This window comes from Fusarium falciforme, chromosome 7, assembly GCF_026873545.1.
Source record: "Fusarium falciforme chromosome 7, complete sequence".
Classification (NCBI taxonomy): domain Eukaryota; kingdom Fungi; phylum Ascomycota; class Sordariomycetes; order Hypocreales; family Nectriaceae; genus Fusarium; species Fusarium falciforme.
This window is the reverse complement of record NC_070550.1, coordinates 2,174,521-2,187,075: the sequence shown is the minus strand read 5'-3', so window position 1 is coordinate 2,187,075 and position 12,555 is coordinate 2,174,521. Positions and strand designations below refer to the sequence as shown.

The 12,555-nt window shown below is 50.3% G+C and overlaps 4 protein-coding genes across 4 annotated transcripts; 2 read left to right on the top strand and 2 right to left on the bottom strand.

Annotated features, from left to right (window-relative positions):
- Positions 1-338: 338 nt before the first annotated feature.
- On the top strand, positions 339-1,696 carry NCS54_00929500 (Aminotran-5 domain-containing protein; the record flags this gene model as incomplete). The annotated part of the gene is made up of 4 exons (XM_053154647.1): positions 339-451; positions 504-637; positions 696-1,589; positions 1,641-1,696. 4 exons carry the CDS (start codon positions 339-341, stop codon positions 1,694-1,696), a joined length of 1,197 nt encoding a protein of 398 aa, XP_053010622.1.
- A 1,681-nt stretch (positions 1,697-3,377) lies between these two features.
- Positions 3,378-4,490, bottom strand: NCS54_00929400 (Hypothetical protein; the record flags this gene model as incomplete). Its single annotated transcript, XM_053154646.1, has 4 exons — positions 3,378-3,817; positions 3,875-4,026; positions 4,083-4,260; positions 4,322-4,490. The coding sequence occupies 4 exons, from the start codon at positions 4,488-4,490 to the stop codon at positions 3,378-3,380; spliced, it is 939 nt and encodes a 312-aa protein (XP_053010621.1).
- A 1,280-nt stretch (positions 4,491-5,770) lies between these two features.
- On the bottom strand, positions 5,771-8,315 carry NCS54_00929300 (Hypothetical protein; the record flags this gene model as incomplete). Its single annotated transcript, XM_053154645.1, has 2 exons — positions 5,771-6,028; positions 6,081-8,315. 2 exons carry the CDS (start codon positions 8,313-8,315, stop codon positions 5,771-5,773), a joined length of 2,493 nt encoding a protein of 830 aa, XP_053010620.1.
- A 2,594-nt stretch (positions 8,316-10,909) lies between these two features.
- Positions 10,910-11,449, top strand: NCS54_00929200 (Hypothetical protein; the record flags this gene model as incomplete). Its single annotated transcript, XM_053154644.1, has 1 exon — positions 10,910-11,449. The coding sequence occupies one exon, from the start codon at positions 10,910-10,912 to the stop codon at positions 11,447-11,449; it is 540 nt and encodes a 179-aa protein (XP_053010619.1).
- Between the last annotated feature and the right edge of the window lie 1,106 nt (positions 11,450-12,555).

Below are 12,555 nucleotides of genomic sequence, written 5' to 3'. Positions count from 1 at the left end.
TCCCCCAGACGATTACTGGCTGACTTGGTCTGGTTCCTCTGGCCATTTCAAGCAATCCGAGGCTTCTCCAAGTTGTCATTACAGTGCCAAAGCCCCGAGCAAAAGGCGATTTCGCTGCTTGATTGGCCACTCATAGAGCGGGGGAGGATCCTTCGGGGAATCCCCTCTCTACACCCCACTCCGGATCATGGCCCTTATCATCTGTCAACTTCCATGACCATTCAGCCGGTAGCGGAGAAAAGTCATCCAATTGAGGGCATAAAAGACACTCTGCACAGAAGACGTATAACCACCTCATCCCCTAGAGCCAGCTCGACAACGACAAAAGACTCGCCAACATGTCCAAATTAGACGTTTCCGCCATCCGAGCGGCCTTTCCCGCTCTTCAACAGGATCAGGTCTTTCTTGACAACGCAGGCGGCAGCCAGACGCTGGGCACCGTCGTTGACTCGTCAGTTGCTGCGCAGGACCTGGCCAGCAGCCAGTTTAGCTAACAGACCCAGGATCCGGGACTATCTCTCCAACAACAATGTCCAGTTGGGAGCTACCTACCCCGTGGGACAGAAGTGCAATGCTCTCTTCGACGAGGGCGAGGCCGCTGGTGCGAGGTACATTAACGCTTCCACGGATGAGATTGGTTCGAATTCCTCGCTGTCATCTGCACAGGACAAGCAAGATGCTGACATCTGACGCAGTCTTCGGGTCTTCGACCACCCAGTTGTTCCGCAACCTCTCGTACACCCTGCAGTTTGACGAGGGAGATGAGCTAGTTATCTCTCAGGTCGACCATGAGGCCAACATCGCCTCTTGGGTGGACCTTGCCGCTCGGCAGAAGCTGGTCCTCAAGTGGTGGAAGCCAAAGGACCTCAGCAACCCGAAGCTCCACGCCAGTGACCTCCCTGAGCTCTTGTCACCACGCACCAGGCTGGTCACCTGTACGCACTCGAGCAACATCCTCGGCACCATCCACGACATCCCGGCCATCGCCCGCGAGGTGCACAAGATTCCCGGGGCCTTGCTCTGCGTGGATGGTGTGGCGTATGCGCCCCATAGACCCATCGACGTCAAGGCTTTTGGAGTCGACTTCTACTGCTTCTCATGGTACAAAGTGTACGGACCCCATGTCTCTATGCTATACGCCAGCCATGACGCCCAGAAACACATGAAATCGTTGGGTCACTTCTTCAACCCCTCCGCAACCCTCAAGGATAAGCTAGCCCTGGCCGGAGGCAACTACGAGCTTGTGCAGTCCATCTCCAAGGTTGTCGAGTATCTCACCAGCGGAGCGCACGAGTGGGAAAGCATGATCGCGCACGAGGCCGAACTCTCGTCGGTGCTCCTCGACTACCTCAACTCGCGACCAGAAATTACCGTGAGGGGAGAGACGACTGCCGACCCAAGCAAGCGGCTTGCCACCGTGAGCTTCAGCCTCGATGGATGGAGCCCTCGAAAGTTTGTCGAAACGGTCGAAGCCCAGTCGAACTATGGGTTCCGCTGGGGAGCCTTCTACTCTAACAGATTGGTCTGCGAGCTTCTTGGCCAGACAGACGAGGGCATAGTACGGATCAGCATGGCCCATTACACGACAGGTGAGTTCTCCAATCATAAGGCAGGGTGCTTATGCTGACCAACCGCCCTAGTTGATGAGATTAAAGGAATTATTGCAGTTATGGACAAGGTTCTTTCGTCTGCTTAAAGTGACAAGTTGGGTTTCGTAAAGAACTATCCAGGGTATTTGGTACATAGAGCAATTAATTTACACAAGCTGTGCTACCGACGTCAAGCAAGCTGCTGTTGCTGTCGGACAAGGTGTCAGTGCAGGAATCGGTGCAAACATTGAGATTGTAGAGGAAGATTTGGCTCATAGCTAATAGTTATTGTGTCCATTCAATGTTGCTCTCAAAGCCACTGTTAATATCATCATCTAACGTAACATGCTACATTGACTCGGCTCTACCCCTCTAGGCCTCGATTTTTAACCTAACATTCATGATTGACTATTGATCGGTATCTTGACGGGAGAGGACATTGATCAAGACGCAAGGAATAGCCTATTTCATAAGTTTAAAGCCTACCGTGCCCGGTATCAAAGTAGGCGTAGCTCTGATCCTGGGATCCTGTTCGCCATTGTGGCAGCTAGATGCCCTTTGAATCAGGCATGGGCCGAAGTGGGTTTGGATGAAGAACTGAAAGGGGAAATCACTTTAACAAAAGCTCACTCATTTCATTCCAAAACTCTACCAATCCAAGAATACCTTTCTTTCAATGTGAACAGCCTCTAATAAACATGTTCTGCCCTTCTTGGCCAAATGTCCACTTGACAGGGATGAACGAGAGCGTTGGTCCATCCCATTGTCTCCTCGCCCGATATCCGAGACGCTCGAAGCGTTCTACTGGGCTACCGCTCTCACGGAGGATATTATCGAGATATTGCCGTCTTATCATCACAAAGAGGGTCAGTTCCAGATTGTTGGTCTCCTGTTCACGTACCTAGATGGAACAAAAGAATGTGTCGGACAGGTTCGGCTTGACCACCTTGGCCCGACGCCTATACCGGACTATTCTCAGAGACTCTACCTCGGCTTCACGGGTCTAAAGGAATGCCCGTTCGTGGAAGAGGTTAAACTATCGCCCACACCGCCGGATAGTAGTCTTCTGTCGTGGTTCGAGGTTTCATGGGGCGAACGACTAGAATGGTGGTATTCTTATCGGCAATGTCGAGTTTGGCAAAGCAATCGCGCGAGTCCAGAAACAAAAGAGTCTTGAATTTGTTGTAATCGCTGAGGTATCAGTAGCAAGAGACAGGCAATAAAGGTTGCATTAAATTGTGAGGCACGCTCTCAGAGTGCAGCATTTTAACCCTAGTTACCCGATACATCATTCAAAGACCAGTTCAGACAAACAGACAACGGAATCATCAGAACATGCGAGAGTATCTCTCAAGGTACTTAGACTTTTCTCATCCTCGGAATATTCCTTGATGTCATGTTCTTCATCCTCCAAAATAGGAAATAGCGTCTGTTTGTTCCCCTGGTATTGTCTTATTTGCGGAGATTTCGTAGCAAAGGTTCCCCGGCAAGGTGTTATAGGGTACAATGGTATTGTACATGGACATATAAGAGGCCACTAGTGTCTATATTGCTGGCTCCTTCTCGCTCCAATCTGTTCCTCCTGAACATACAGGCCAGCAACATTGATGATGTCGAACAATGTTTATCAGCAACGTTTGCTTACGGTTGTCTCTGTGTCATCAGTCCTTTTTCCCATACCGGTATATAATATTACGAAGCAACATCAATAACATGGTATCAAATCATCCCAAACTCCGTCCTTCAAATGTCAGATGGCTTGCGTTTGATCGTGTCCACAGCATATGGCTAATGTTGCACGTCCGCCCTCGCGTTAAAGGGCCTCTTATCTACGGGTGCTTCCATCTCGGCCACATGCTGCTGAGCCGGGAGTTCTACCACTGGTGCGCTTTGTTTAGTGTCACCCATCATTTCGCGGGGCCCCTGGATATCATCCCCTGCAAACTTTTGCTGAAGGCCCATGAAGCCTCGATCAGACCTCTCTGCGTCGTGACGACGGTTTCTTCCTAAGCGGTAGGCAATGTAGAAACCACTGGCGACCAGGCAAAGGCCTGCGATTGCCCCGACTACGATGCCGGCGATTGCACCGCTGCTGAGACCCTTTGTGCCACTATTATTTCCAGGATCTCCGGTCTCGTTTGAAGTCGAGGATGTCGCCGAGCCGGCCGTTTTCGAGTCCTGGGTGGTTGCTGGCGCTTCGGTGGCCGTGGAGGAATCGGTAGTCGTGACTAAAGTTTATAAGTCAGTGGATTGGGTACCCTCAAGGTACGCAAAACTCTTCTTACGGTCTGTTTTGTACTCTCGGTAAAACTTGGTATAGGGTTTGTCGCTGCCTGGGGGTTGTAGAAACGTCTTGCAATCGATCATATACTGGGCTCCTTTTTCGCCTTCCTCGTTGGAGTCGTATACGGTGAGCGTTGTGCAATAATCGCCGCCGCTGAGGTCGGATATTAGTCAAGCGGAGCGAAGCCAGAGTCCAAAGACGGGGCCTACCAAGAGTTCGTGCCTGATGTATTCTCTATCACGTTTGTGAATTGCACATAGCCGTTGTCGTTGCATTCAGTAGCAATCCATTCCCAGCTTTTATCGCAGCGCGCGAATGTCCGAGTGTCGCCGGCAACCCTGAGACCCGTCCAGAAACTCGAATCCTCCCGGCACATGAAAGATTGCACTATAACGCAACCGTCAGTTCGTCGTCTCGGCGTCGAAAGGAGCACCTCAGGGAGAGATACCGGTTCCACCACTGTTCATGTAGGAGCCGATCGCATTGTCTTGCGGTTTCGGGGGGGCCGTCGGGATAAGTGAGGTCATTTCGGTTCGTGTCTCCAGGAATTCTGACCAAAAGGTTGAATCATCTGCACTGGGCCCCTCCCGCTTTTGAGGGTGCAACAGTTCAGCCATCTTGATCGACCTCGAAGCACAAAAAAAAATTAGACCTGTTTTCCAGGTGAGAATTATGGCAAGATTCCGCAGAGGTCGGCTGGGATTTGGGAGACAAAACCAGCATTAAAAGAGGGACATCAGGTATTTTATTTTTCATGGTGCTCAGCCTGCCTGCCTACAGTCCTTCATGTTCCTTCAAGGCACAGCTGTTTCAGATACCTATCAAAGGTGATGTTCTTCTCCATACGATGTCAGCCCGCAGTTGGCCAAGGCTCACAGGGCAAAATGCTTCACTGTGATTTGTGAAGTTGTTAACAGGGGACTTGGCGATTAGTGACAGAGACGGCTGATACCTTCTTCAAGCGCCAGCCTATTATGGAGAAGAAAGTACCTGTATCTGTCGACTAGTCCATAGTTAACAGTCAATGCCCCTGTAATTGTGATGGGGTGATGCCAAGACCCTGCTCTTTCAGCTTTACCCCTGCTGCAATCCTGTGCTTGGCAGCTGCAGGGGTTCCATCATCCAATGAGCGCTGTCCGAGAGCAGGTAGCTCTCAGTCTTTTTAGCGACTCGCAATTAGAGAGAGTAGGGTTGAAATCATCACTGCTTCATTCTTCTCTGGCTGAATGAGTGCTCTCGTTCTGTACCGAGCGCTATCTGATCTTGCTGGGGGCTCAGTGTGACTTTGCTTTGGCATTGGAAAAAGAATTGCGCCAAAGGCACTGCCATAATTCGTATAGATCACTGCTAGGTCCGGCATGGCACAGCGGCATTCGCGTAGAAGTATCGAACGCTGTTGGGCTGTGGGCTTTGACCCTTGCCAGTGGGTTAGTGATGGCCCGCGGCCCCCGGACGACTGCTGCTCGGGCTGGTAGCCCAAAACAGAGTAAGTTCCAGGGGTTGAGGTGGCGTCTGGTCTTTTGCTGTCAGACAGGATCAGCCCTATAAATACCTTGCTCGCTTGGCAGCTCACCGTCGTCCTTGTTTCCATCCTATGTAGGACCAGCCCTGACACCCAAACACCATACATGCGACGACATTTCAGGATGAACGGTCGACCACTAAACTCAACAAAAGTTGCATAATTTTATCCTCGCACTAACGTCTGACATGGCATTAAACAAGGTAGTTTCCACAGGCTCGCGTGCGGCTACCGGGTAGCTAAGGGAGCCTGGAAACAGGAGTTGTTCAAAGTCATTGTTCACTTATCTAAGTAGCAGTACTAGAAGAAAGACAATAAAGAGCAGCAAAGAATTATTAGGAATACATTCAAAGCATGATACCTCAACCCAGTCCATCACCCAACAGCCGGTCCAGAAAACTTGACTTGGAAGTCCTCGAGACAACAGAGGGCTTTCGTCAAGATAGCCAGCTTTTTTTCGCATTCAGTGCGCTCCTTGATCTCATGTTCCTTCTCGCCGGCAATTTTTGAGATTGTATCTGCATCTTGCTCTGAGATTATATCATGGGTGAAAATCTCGTATGGGAGCTTCTCCAGCAGACCGCTCTGGATCACCAGAGCATTGACATACAGCACAAAAGATAAGGAAGACAACTAATTGCTTGTGAGAATCAATCACATAGGGGTGGCATTATTCGTCACGTACCTTGTAGTAGTTATCCATTGTCGAAATGGCACGACGTACCGCAATCTCCTGAGGGCCAGGTTGCTTGGAGACATCTGGCTGGTCTTGGCCACCGTCTTTGACTGCAGGCTCCAGGATGGTTTCTTTGACCTTGTCTAGCAAGATATTGGCCAGTGCACTTTGGGGAGTGCTTAGCCCGGCAGAAGTGAAAGCTGTTCGGACGATATTCTCCATGACTTCCGATGAAAGGGCATTCTCGCATTGTTCTCGGACCTTCTCGCCGATAACTTGCGATGGCGGATCTCTGCTAGATTCTTGGGGGTCATCCCCTAGCTCACACATGAAGTCATGGAAAGCAGGATTCATCCCGTTGTGGCATCGTAGAAGCTCCTCCAACTTCTCCTCTGCGCTGTGACGAAGCTTTTCCAGGCGACTGTTGATGATGTACCGCTTGAGGTATGGAAGAAGCGAAGGCTGAATGGAATGCTGCAGTGCCAAATGCACAAACCGATCAATGGCCCCCCACACAAGCTCCAGGTGACGACTGGATATGGCCTCCCATCGAGAAGTTTCCTGGCGAAAAAGGCGGGAAACCATAGCCGGGTTGACCTCGTCCAAACTTTCCGTCCCCCTCCATTTGGCCGCCATATCCATCACTCTCTCTTTGAAACTCTCGTAACTCTCTTGATAGGGCTCGTCGAAAGACTCGTAGTCTTGATAGGTTTCTTGACGTAAGATCTCCCAATTTAGGTGTCCTCGATACTGGTCGTCTTCACCATCGTCATATTCTCCTTTGAGTTCGCTTTCAGATTCTTCTTCATGTCCCTCCTCATTGTCAGCCTCATTGCCGTGACCATTGGGATCTTCTGTGTCTTCAAATCTAACATTCTTCCGGCCTCTTTTTAGAACAAAACCGTCGCCGACAATGTCGTCGGTAGTATCGCTGGTGGTGTCGCTCACAGATTTGTCATTGGAGTCGGGTTCCGAAACTTTCGTAAGCTTCCCTTTCTCCTTCATTGCCAAGTTGAACAACAGATTCATAACCCTCACCACAGCTTGTAGCCGCTTATCCTGGCTCCTTCGACTGAGGCCTCCTGGGTCTTTTGGGTCGTTGAAAAAGGTTTGTAGTCGAACTGGCACGGTTCCCTCCCCGTAGTGACCATTGACGGCGTTGCAACACAACGTTTGGAAATCTCCAGCCATGCGTGCCAAATAGTCACGCTGCTCTCGCTCCGATGTCCTCCCCTTTCCCAAGAGGTTGACTTTACGGTTGAGATGGTCTCTTTGCCCTTTAATTTCGACGATAAGACTGCCAAGGTGCCGTTGGATCTGACTTGCCAGGAATGTGCTGAGCCTTGGTCGCAAATGCGCAATTCCCTTGCACTCTTCGTCCGTTGTTAGGAGATTCTCTCTGAAGAATTCAGCCTCAATCGTGTCGCGATCTTGTCCGCACATTCTCTCATTGTGAGTTCTGTTTCTGAGGAAATGCCAACCGTGCTGGGGTTTCCAGTCTCCCTCATTTGTGAGCGTGAGCCATGTTTCCCGTTCTTGCCGGTCGCATAACTTGTCGAGCTTAGTGATTATCCCAAGGCTCCTCCTGCCGTCGGAATCCGCACGGGTCTCCTTGATCTGCTGAGGGATGAGCATGTTCGTCCACGCGTCACTGGCGCTGAGAACAGGGAGGAGGGCGTTGCGTGGCTCCTTGATGTATTTCTGCACCATGTTGTTCACAAAAACTTTGTCGTCTTGATTCTGGCCGCTCGTAGATGAGTAAAAAAGCCCGGGAAGGTCGACAATGGTGAGTGGGTATCTCTCAGGACCTGATACTGTGATCTTGAGTATCTTGCCGCTGAAATGTTTCTGGCCAGTTGAACCTGGAGGGTGATCCATGATTAGAGAGGATGCCTCCTCAATCGCAGCAGCCAAGCCCTTTGAGTCGTCCAAGGAAAGCTGCCTCGAGAATCGCGCAAGGACGCTGTTCCCCACAGAGCCATCTCCGGTCGCGATGGTCACGGTCATCGACTCTTCACTCGACTTGCGTTGGACCACTTCGGTGGGAAATCGAGTACAGAGACCCTCTTTGACTGGGAAGGGTATATTGCAGATGGCCTCGAGCACGGAACTCTTGCCGCTGTTCTGGTCTCCGATGACAACGAGCTTCGGGATGAGCTCGCTCCGGATACCCGCATCTCGGAGGCTGTCGATGGCATCAAAGACTTCTGCGTACGAGTCTGAAAGTTGGGTCAAAAATGCCATGTTTGAGTGTGAGGCTCCAGACACGGTGGAATAGGATTTGGGTGACTGAAAAGGAGGTATCAAGAAAGATCTGTAGCTCAGGTTGGAGTGAGACTTGTGGTGTCTTGTCTGATCGTTGCTGTTCTGTTCGACAGTCGGGGAGAATTACAGCCCTATTTATGCCATTGGGGCCAGATAGTTACAATCAAATGTCACCAAGACATATCAGACTCTCATTGCCGTTTCCATCCCATTCTATGGATGGCGTTTGAGGCCAACTCACTTGCGCACAGTGGCACCATCACCCCTCGTGCGCCACATATGCGAGGGCATTTCAGTATCAACTGCTATTAGATAGTCCGACTAGATCAGCAACTGATTACTTGATTTGGGTTCTCGGTCTAACGGGCTGCGATCAGTTCAAGCAAAGCCTGCATTAAACGAGGCGGTTTCTGCATGGGCATTTCGGCTTGTCCAATACCACTGTTCATGTGTGTGGGGAATGGCGTAGCCAAGAGCAAATCGGAAAAGGACACACTGCTGATAAAGCTACTTGTTAAAATTCCGTATACAGGTCCTACTCCATGTAATTATTAACATTACGGTGTGCATTAATATTGGCAGAGGGAAGAGGTGTTTCGCAAAGCCCCTCTCTCAAGGTAAACTCTCCAAACCCTCAGCTTTCATCTCCATCCCAACTTGATTTGCGGCTATTCCCTTACCTACAGCCCGACGATGTTCCCGGCCCCAATGACCTCGGTGCATTCGGTCACCTACCGCAAGGCACTGGCTCACGCTGAGTGGGAGAGGCTCCGACCAACTATCACCTACATCTGGCTCCATCGGGCGCGTGACCTGAAGGATCTGGTCCACACACTTCGCACGCAGTATGGACTCGCTGTAACGTATGTTTCCGCCTTGATAGCGCTTTCTCGATCCCTCCTAACATAGTTAACAGCGAAAAGACTTGCCGAACTCGGATTCAGCAGTGGGGTTTATCTACCTACCAGAAGTCTGGTACACATGCAAGACGGAACGCTTCGACCCAACCTGTCCGGACGCGCAAAGGACGCGGGTATCAGAGTCAAGCCCGCCCTGGAGACCCATCCAGTCAAGGTCCTGCCGCCTACAGCCTCTCAACAGCCGCTGCATATCAGTCCCATGAGCTTGTTCTGAATTCAGTGGATCGATTCGTCTATGCCGTCTTCCAGGATTCCACGCCAAGGTTCAACCACAGGGATTTGATTCGCCCCAGATTTGAGGAAGACTATTGTCTCAGTTGGCAGGGAATCGCTGACCTTTACAAAAGCTCTGAAGGGTACTTCAGGGGTGGATGCATGAAAAAGTTTGTCAATGGGATAAAGAAAGCCCATCTGGAGCTACGCATTTTGGTATCACTCTGGCCTGATGCTTCCAAGGACATGCAAAAACTACACTACCATATGATGATTAGTAGATTTTGGCGCATCTGCCATGTGCTGCTGAAGTTGGACAGCGCATGGCCCCAGTATGAGTTCTCTTTTGTCCTGGACTTTTTGATCGAGTTCCTGAAACTTATATCGTGGCTCTGTGGTGAGCCACACCCATTTCTTCAACTCCTGTCTGTCCTCGCCCGAGCGAGTAAGGCGGAGATGCATCTCATGTTGAGATATGGCGTTGAACGAACGATTGGTGTTATGGGGCCGGCATTGAATCAGCGGCAAGGCAAGATGGTGTTTGGATACTGGACCAGCCATGTGTATGTAGCCTGACTTCCTCCTTGTCTGTGGGTTAATATTCAAACCAATCGTCATTTTTAAGATCAAGTCTTGCGTATGCTATTGGGAACTTGGTGAAACCTTCAAAGCAGTCCTCAACCACAACATCAAAGAACATTGTTGTGGACACCTGCTGACGTTGAAACCCAATGCCTAAAAATACCAATCTCAGCAATCTATGAGATCTAGATAGACAAAGGTAACACCTCGGATTTCGTCAAGTCCATTGTTTACCTGGAAAATCGTCTTCCTATTGGCCAATGCTGTTGGGTTGACAAGACAATTACTGGCTGCCCAAGTACAGTGAAGCGACGATAACCACTGGCAAAAGACGCCTCTCTGTTACACAGGCAATCCATGCTGCCGGCAGGCACACATCGTAATACTGTTATCTGTTGTGGCGCTGTTGGCGCCTAAGTTCTCTCCAACCCTGCGCCACGTCATTTGGATGGTCTTACAACCGGATTCCCTGCAAACCCCTATAAATGGGCGCCAATGGGTAAACGCCTCGTTCAGTTCACGAATATGCAGTCAGTGAGGCCTCAACAAGGGAATACCAATGACCGGGCCTCAGGCCAAGACTGGGCAGATTGATGACGAGTTTGTATAATGATGATGCCATTGGGCTCGCTTTGCTCTAGCGATTGATTTATACAAATACCCATCTCGTGTCCTTCGATTCCAACGTCTTTTTTAGAACCCTCAACATTGCCTGCGAGCTCGCATACTTTAATTCCAAGCCCTTCAAGCACTCTACCATCAATCACCAACATCTCAACACCTACCTACGCCCTTGGAAGTTTTTCCACAATCAACAAGCCTTGATCCAGTGAGCTCCCCTTTGTTCCTTTGCCCAAAATGACATTCCTCCTTAAATGGATCCAAAATCTACCAGGGCTAACCATCCTCAAGCACGATCAAGGCATGAGGTCCGTCACTTTGCTCGGAGCGAGCTGCCGCGTCAGCTCTCCAGACAAAGGCGCACAATACCGAGTCACCTTCCCCGACGACAACGTCGGCGAAATCGCAATTTTCAACGACGGCGAGGAGGAAATACAGCTCCACGCTCTATTTTACTGTCAGGAAATCGTTCTTGACTCGGACCTGACAGTGGAATGGACCAAGGCCTGGCTGCGCTGTGCCAAGATTGGAAATGCCATCAAGGACATTGAAGCGCGCGTTGCTATCGGCTGTGATACTCTCCCAGCCGTCAACGCCAAGGGGCCAGATACCGTCCCGAATGATAGGCGAACCTGGGAGTGGAGGTTTCCGTTGGAGGAGGAGGATGATCATGTGCGCACCTGCACTGGGGACGCGATTGCGGTGCGCATTGGAGTTAAGCTTGCACCAAAGGAGGGCATTCATGTTCGCTCCCTCAAGCTGGGTTACGAGCTGTGAATCATTCCTTAGGTGTCTGAGGTGAGAGCCAAGAAAAGCTGGGAGACTCGTCATTCCACAATCTCTTATGGCCGGCTAAAAGATGTGTGAAAGGACGGCTAAAAGAGGTGTGAAAGGACGAGATTGTTACTAGCACAGTAGAACATTCTGTTTGCGCAAGCATAATCATAACTTCTCACTTATCTCTAAGACAAGAATCAATCGAATCAAAGCTAAGGTGAAAACTTCAAATGCGATTCATCATTCTGTTCCATGAATCCTGCTCTTGTTCACTTCTTTAGTTCATCAAGACACGGTCTCGTTTCAGTGGATAACACCTCTATTATGACCCCGTAACCCGTTCTCCCAGAAGACCCTTTCCAGTATAAGGATTGAAAATAGTCATGATAAGTATAAAGAGATGTAATAGAATTATCTTTCAACTATACATCATTATTAGATGATTTACCTCAACACTTCCTAACATTGCTACAACTTGATCACTTTGCAGCGTCGACAAGGAAGGAAGGAATATGGCGCCATCACCATTGACACAACCTTCAACCCATCGAAATCTTCCTCCAGACGCATTCACAGACAACGAATAGCTACCAAGCAACAGAATCGCGCACTCGAATCCTCGAAACGACTTATCGTACGAACTTTCATCCAAAAAACAAAACTCTGTGTATACCATCGAAACCAAGATGTCCACTACACCAGTTCCCCCCGACCACTCCGGCGATGTTGCTACCACCCCTGGGCGGAAGCGCAACCAGGCCGCGCTCAATGTTCTTGACGAAATGTATAAGCAGGAATACGAGCCATTGAGCCCCGAGACGGACGCTCTTTGGAAGACGTGACGGGCTGTGGCTGGCGGATGGCATCCTTCCTCGATCGGCGGCACCTTTCCTCCACGACATGGTGCTTTCGGTACCTCACCTGCGCAGGCCCCGGTATCTCCATCACTACCAACACACCGCACTCCTCGTGCCGGAAACGAGAGGTCGGTGACGGATGCGGGCATTCTCGCGGCATAAATGGCTAGGAGCATGCGGCATCTGCTCGCAACAGGGACAGTAAGGTAGGCTCTCCGCCATGTCTCTGCTGACTCGAGATTGTACTAA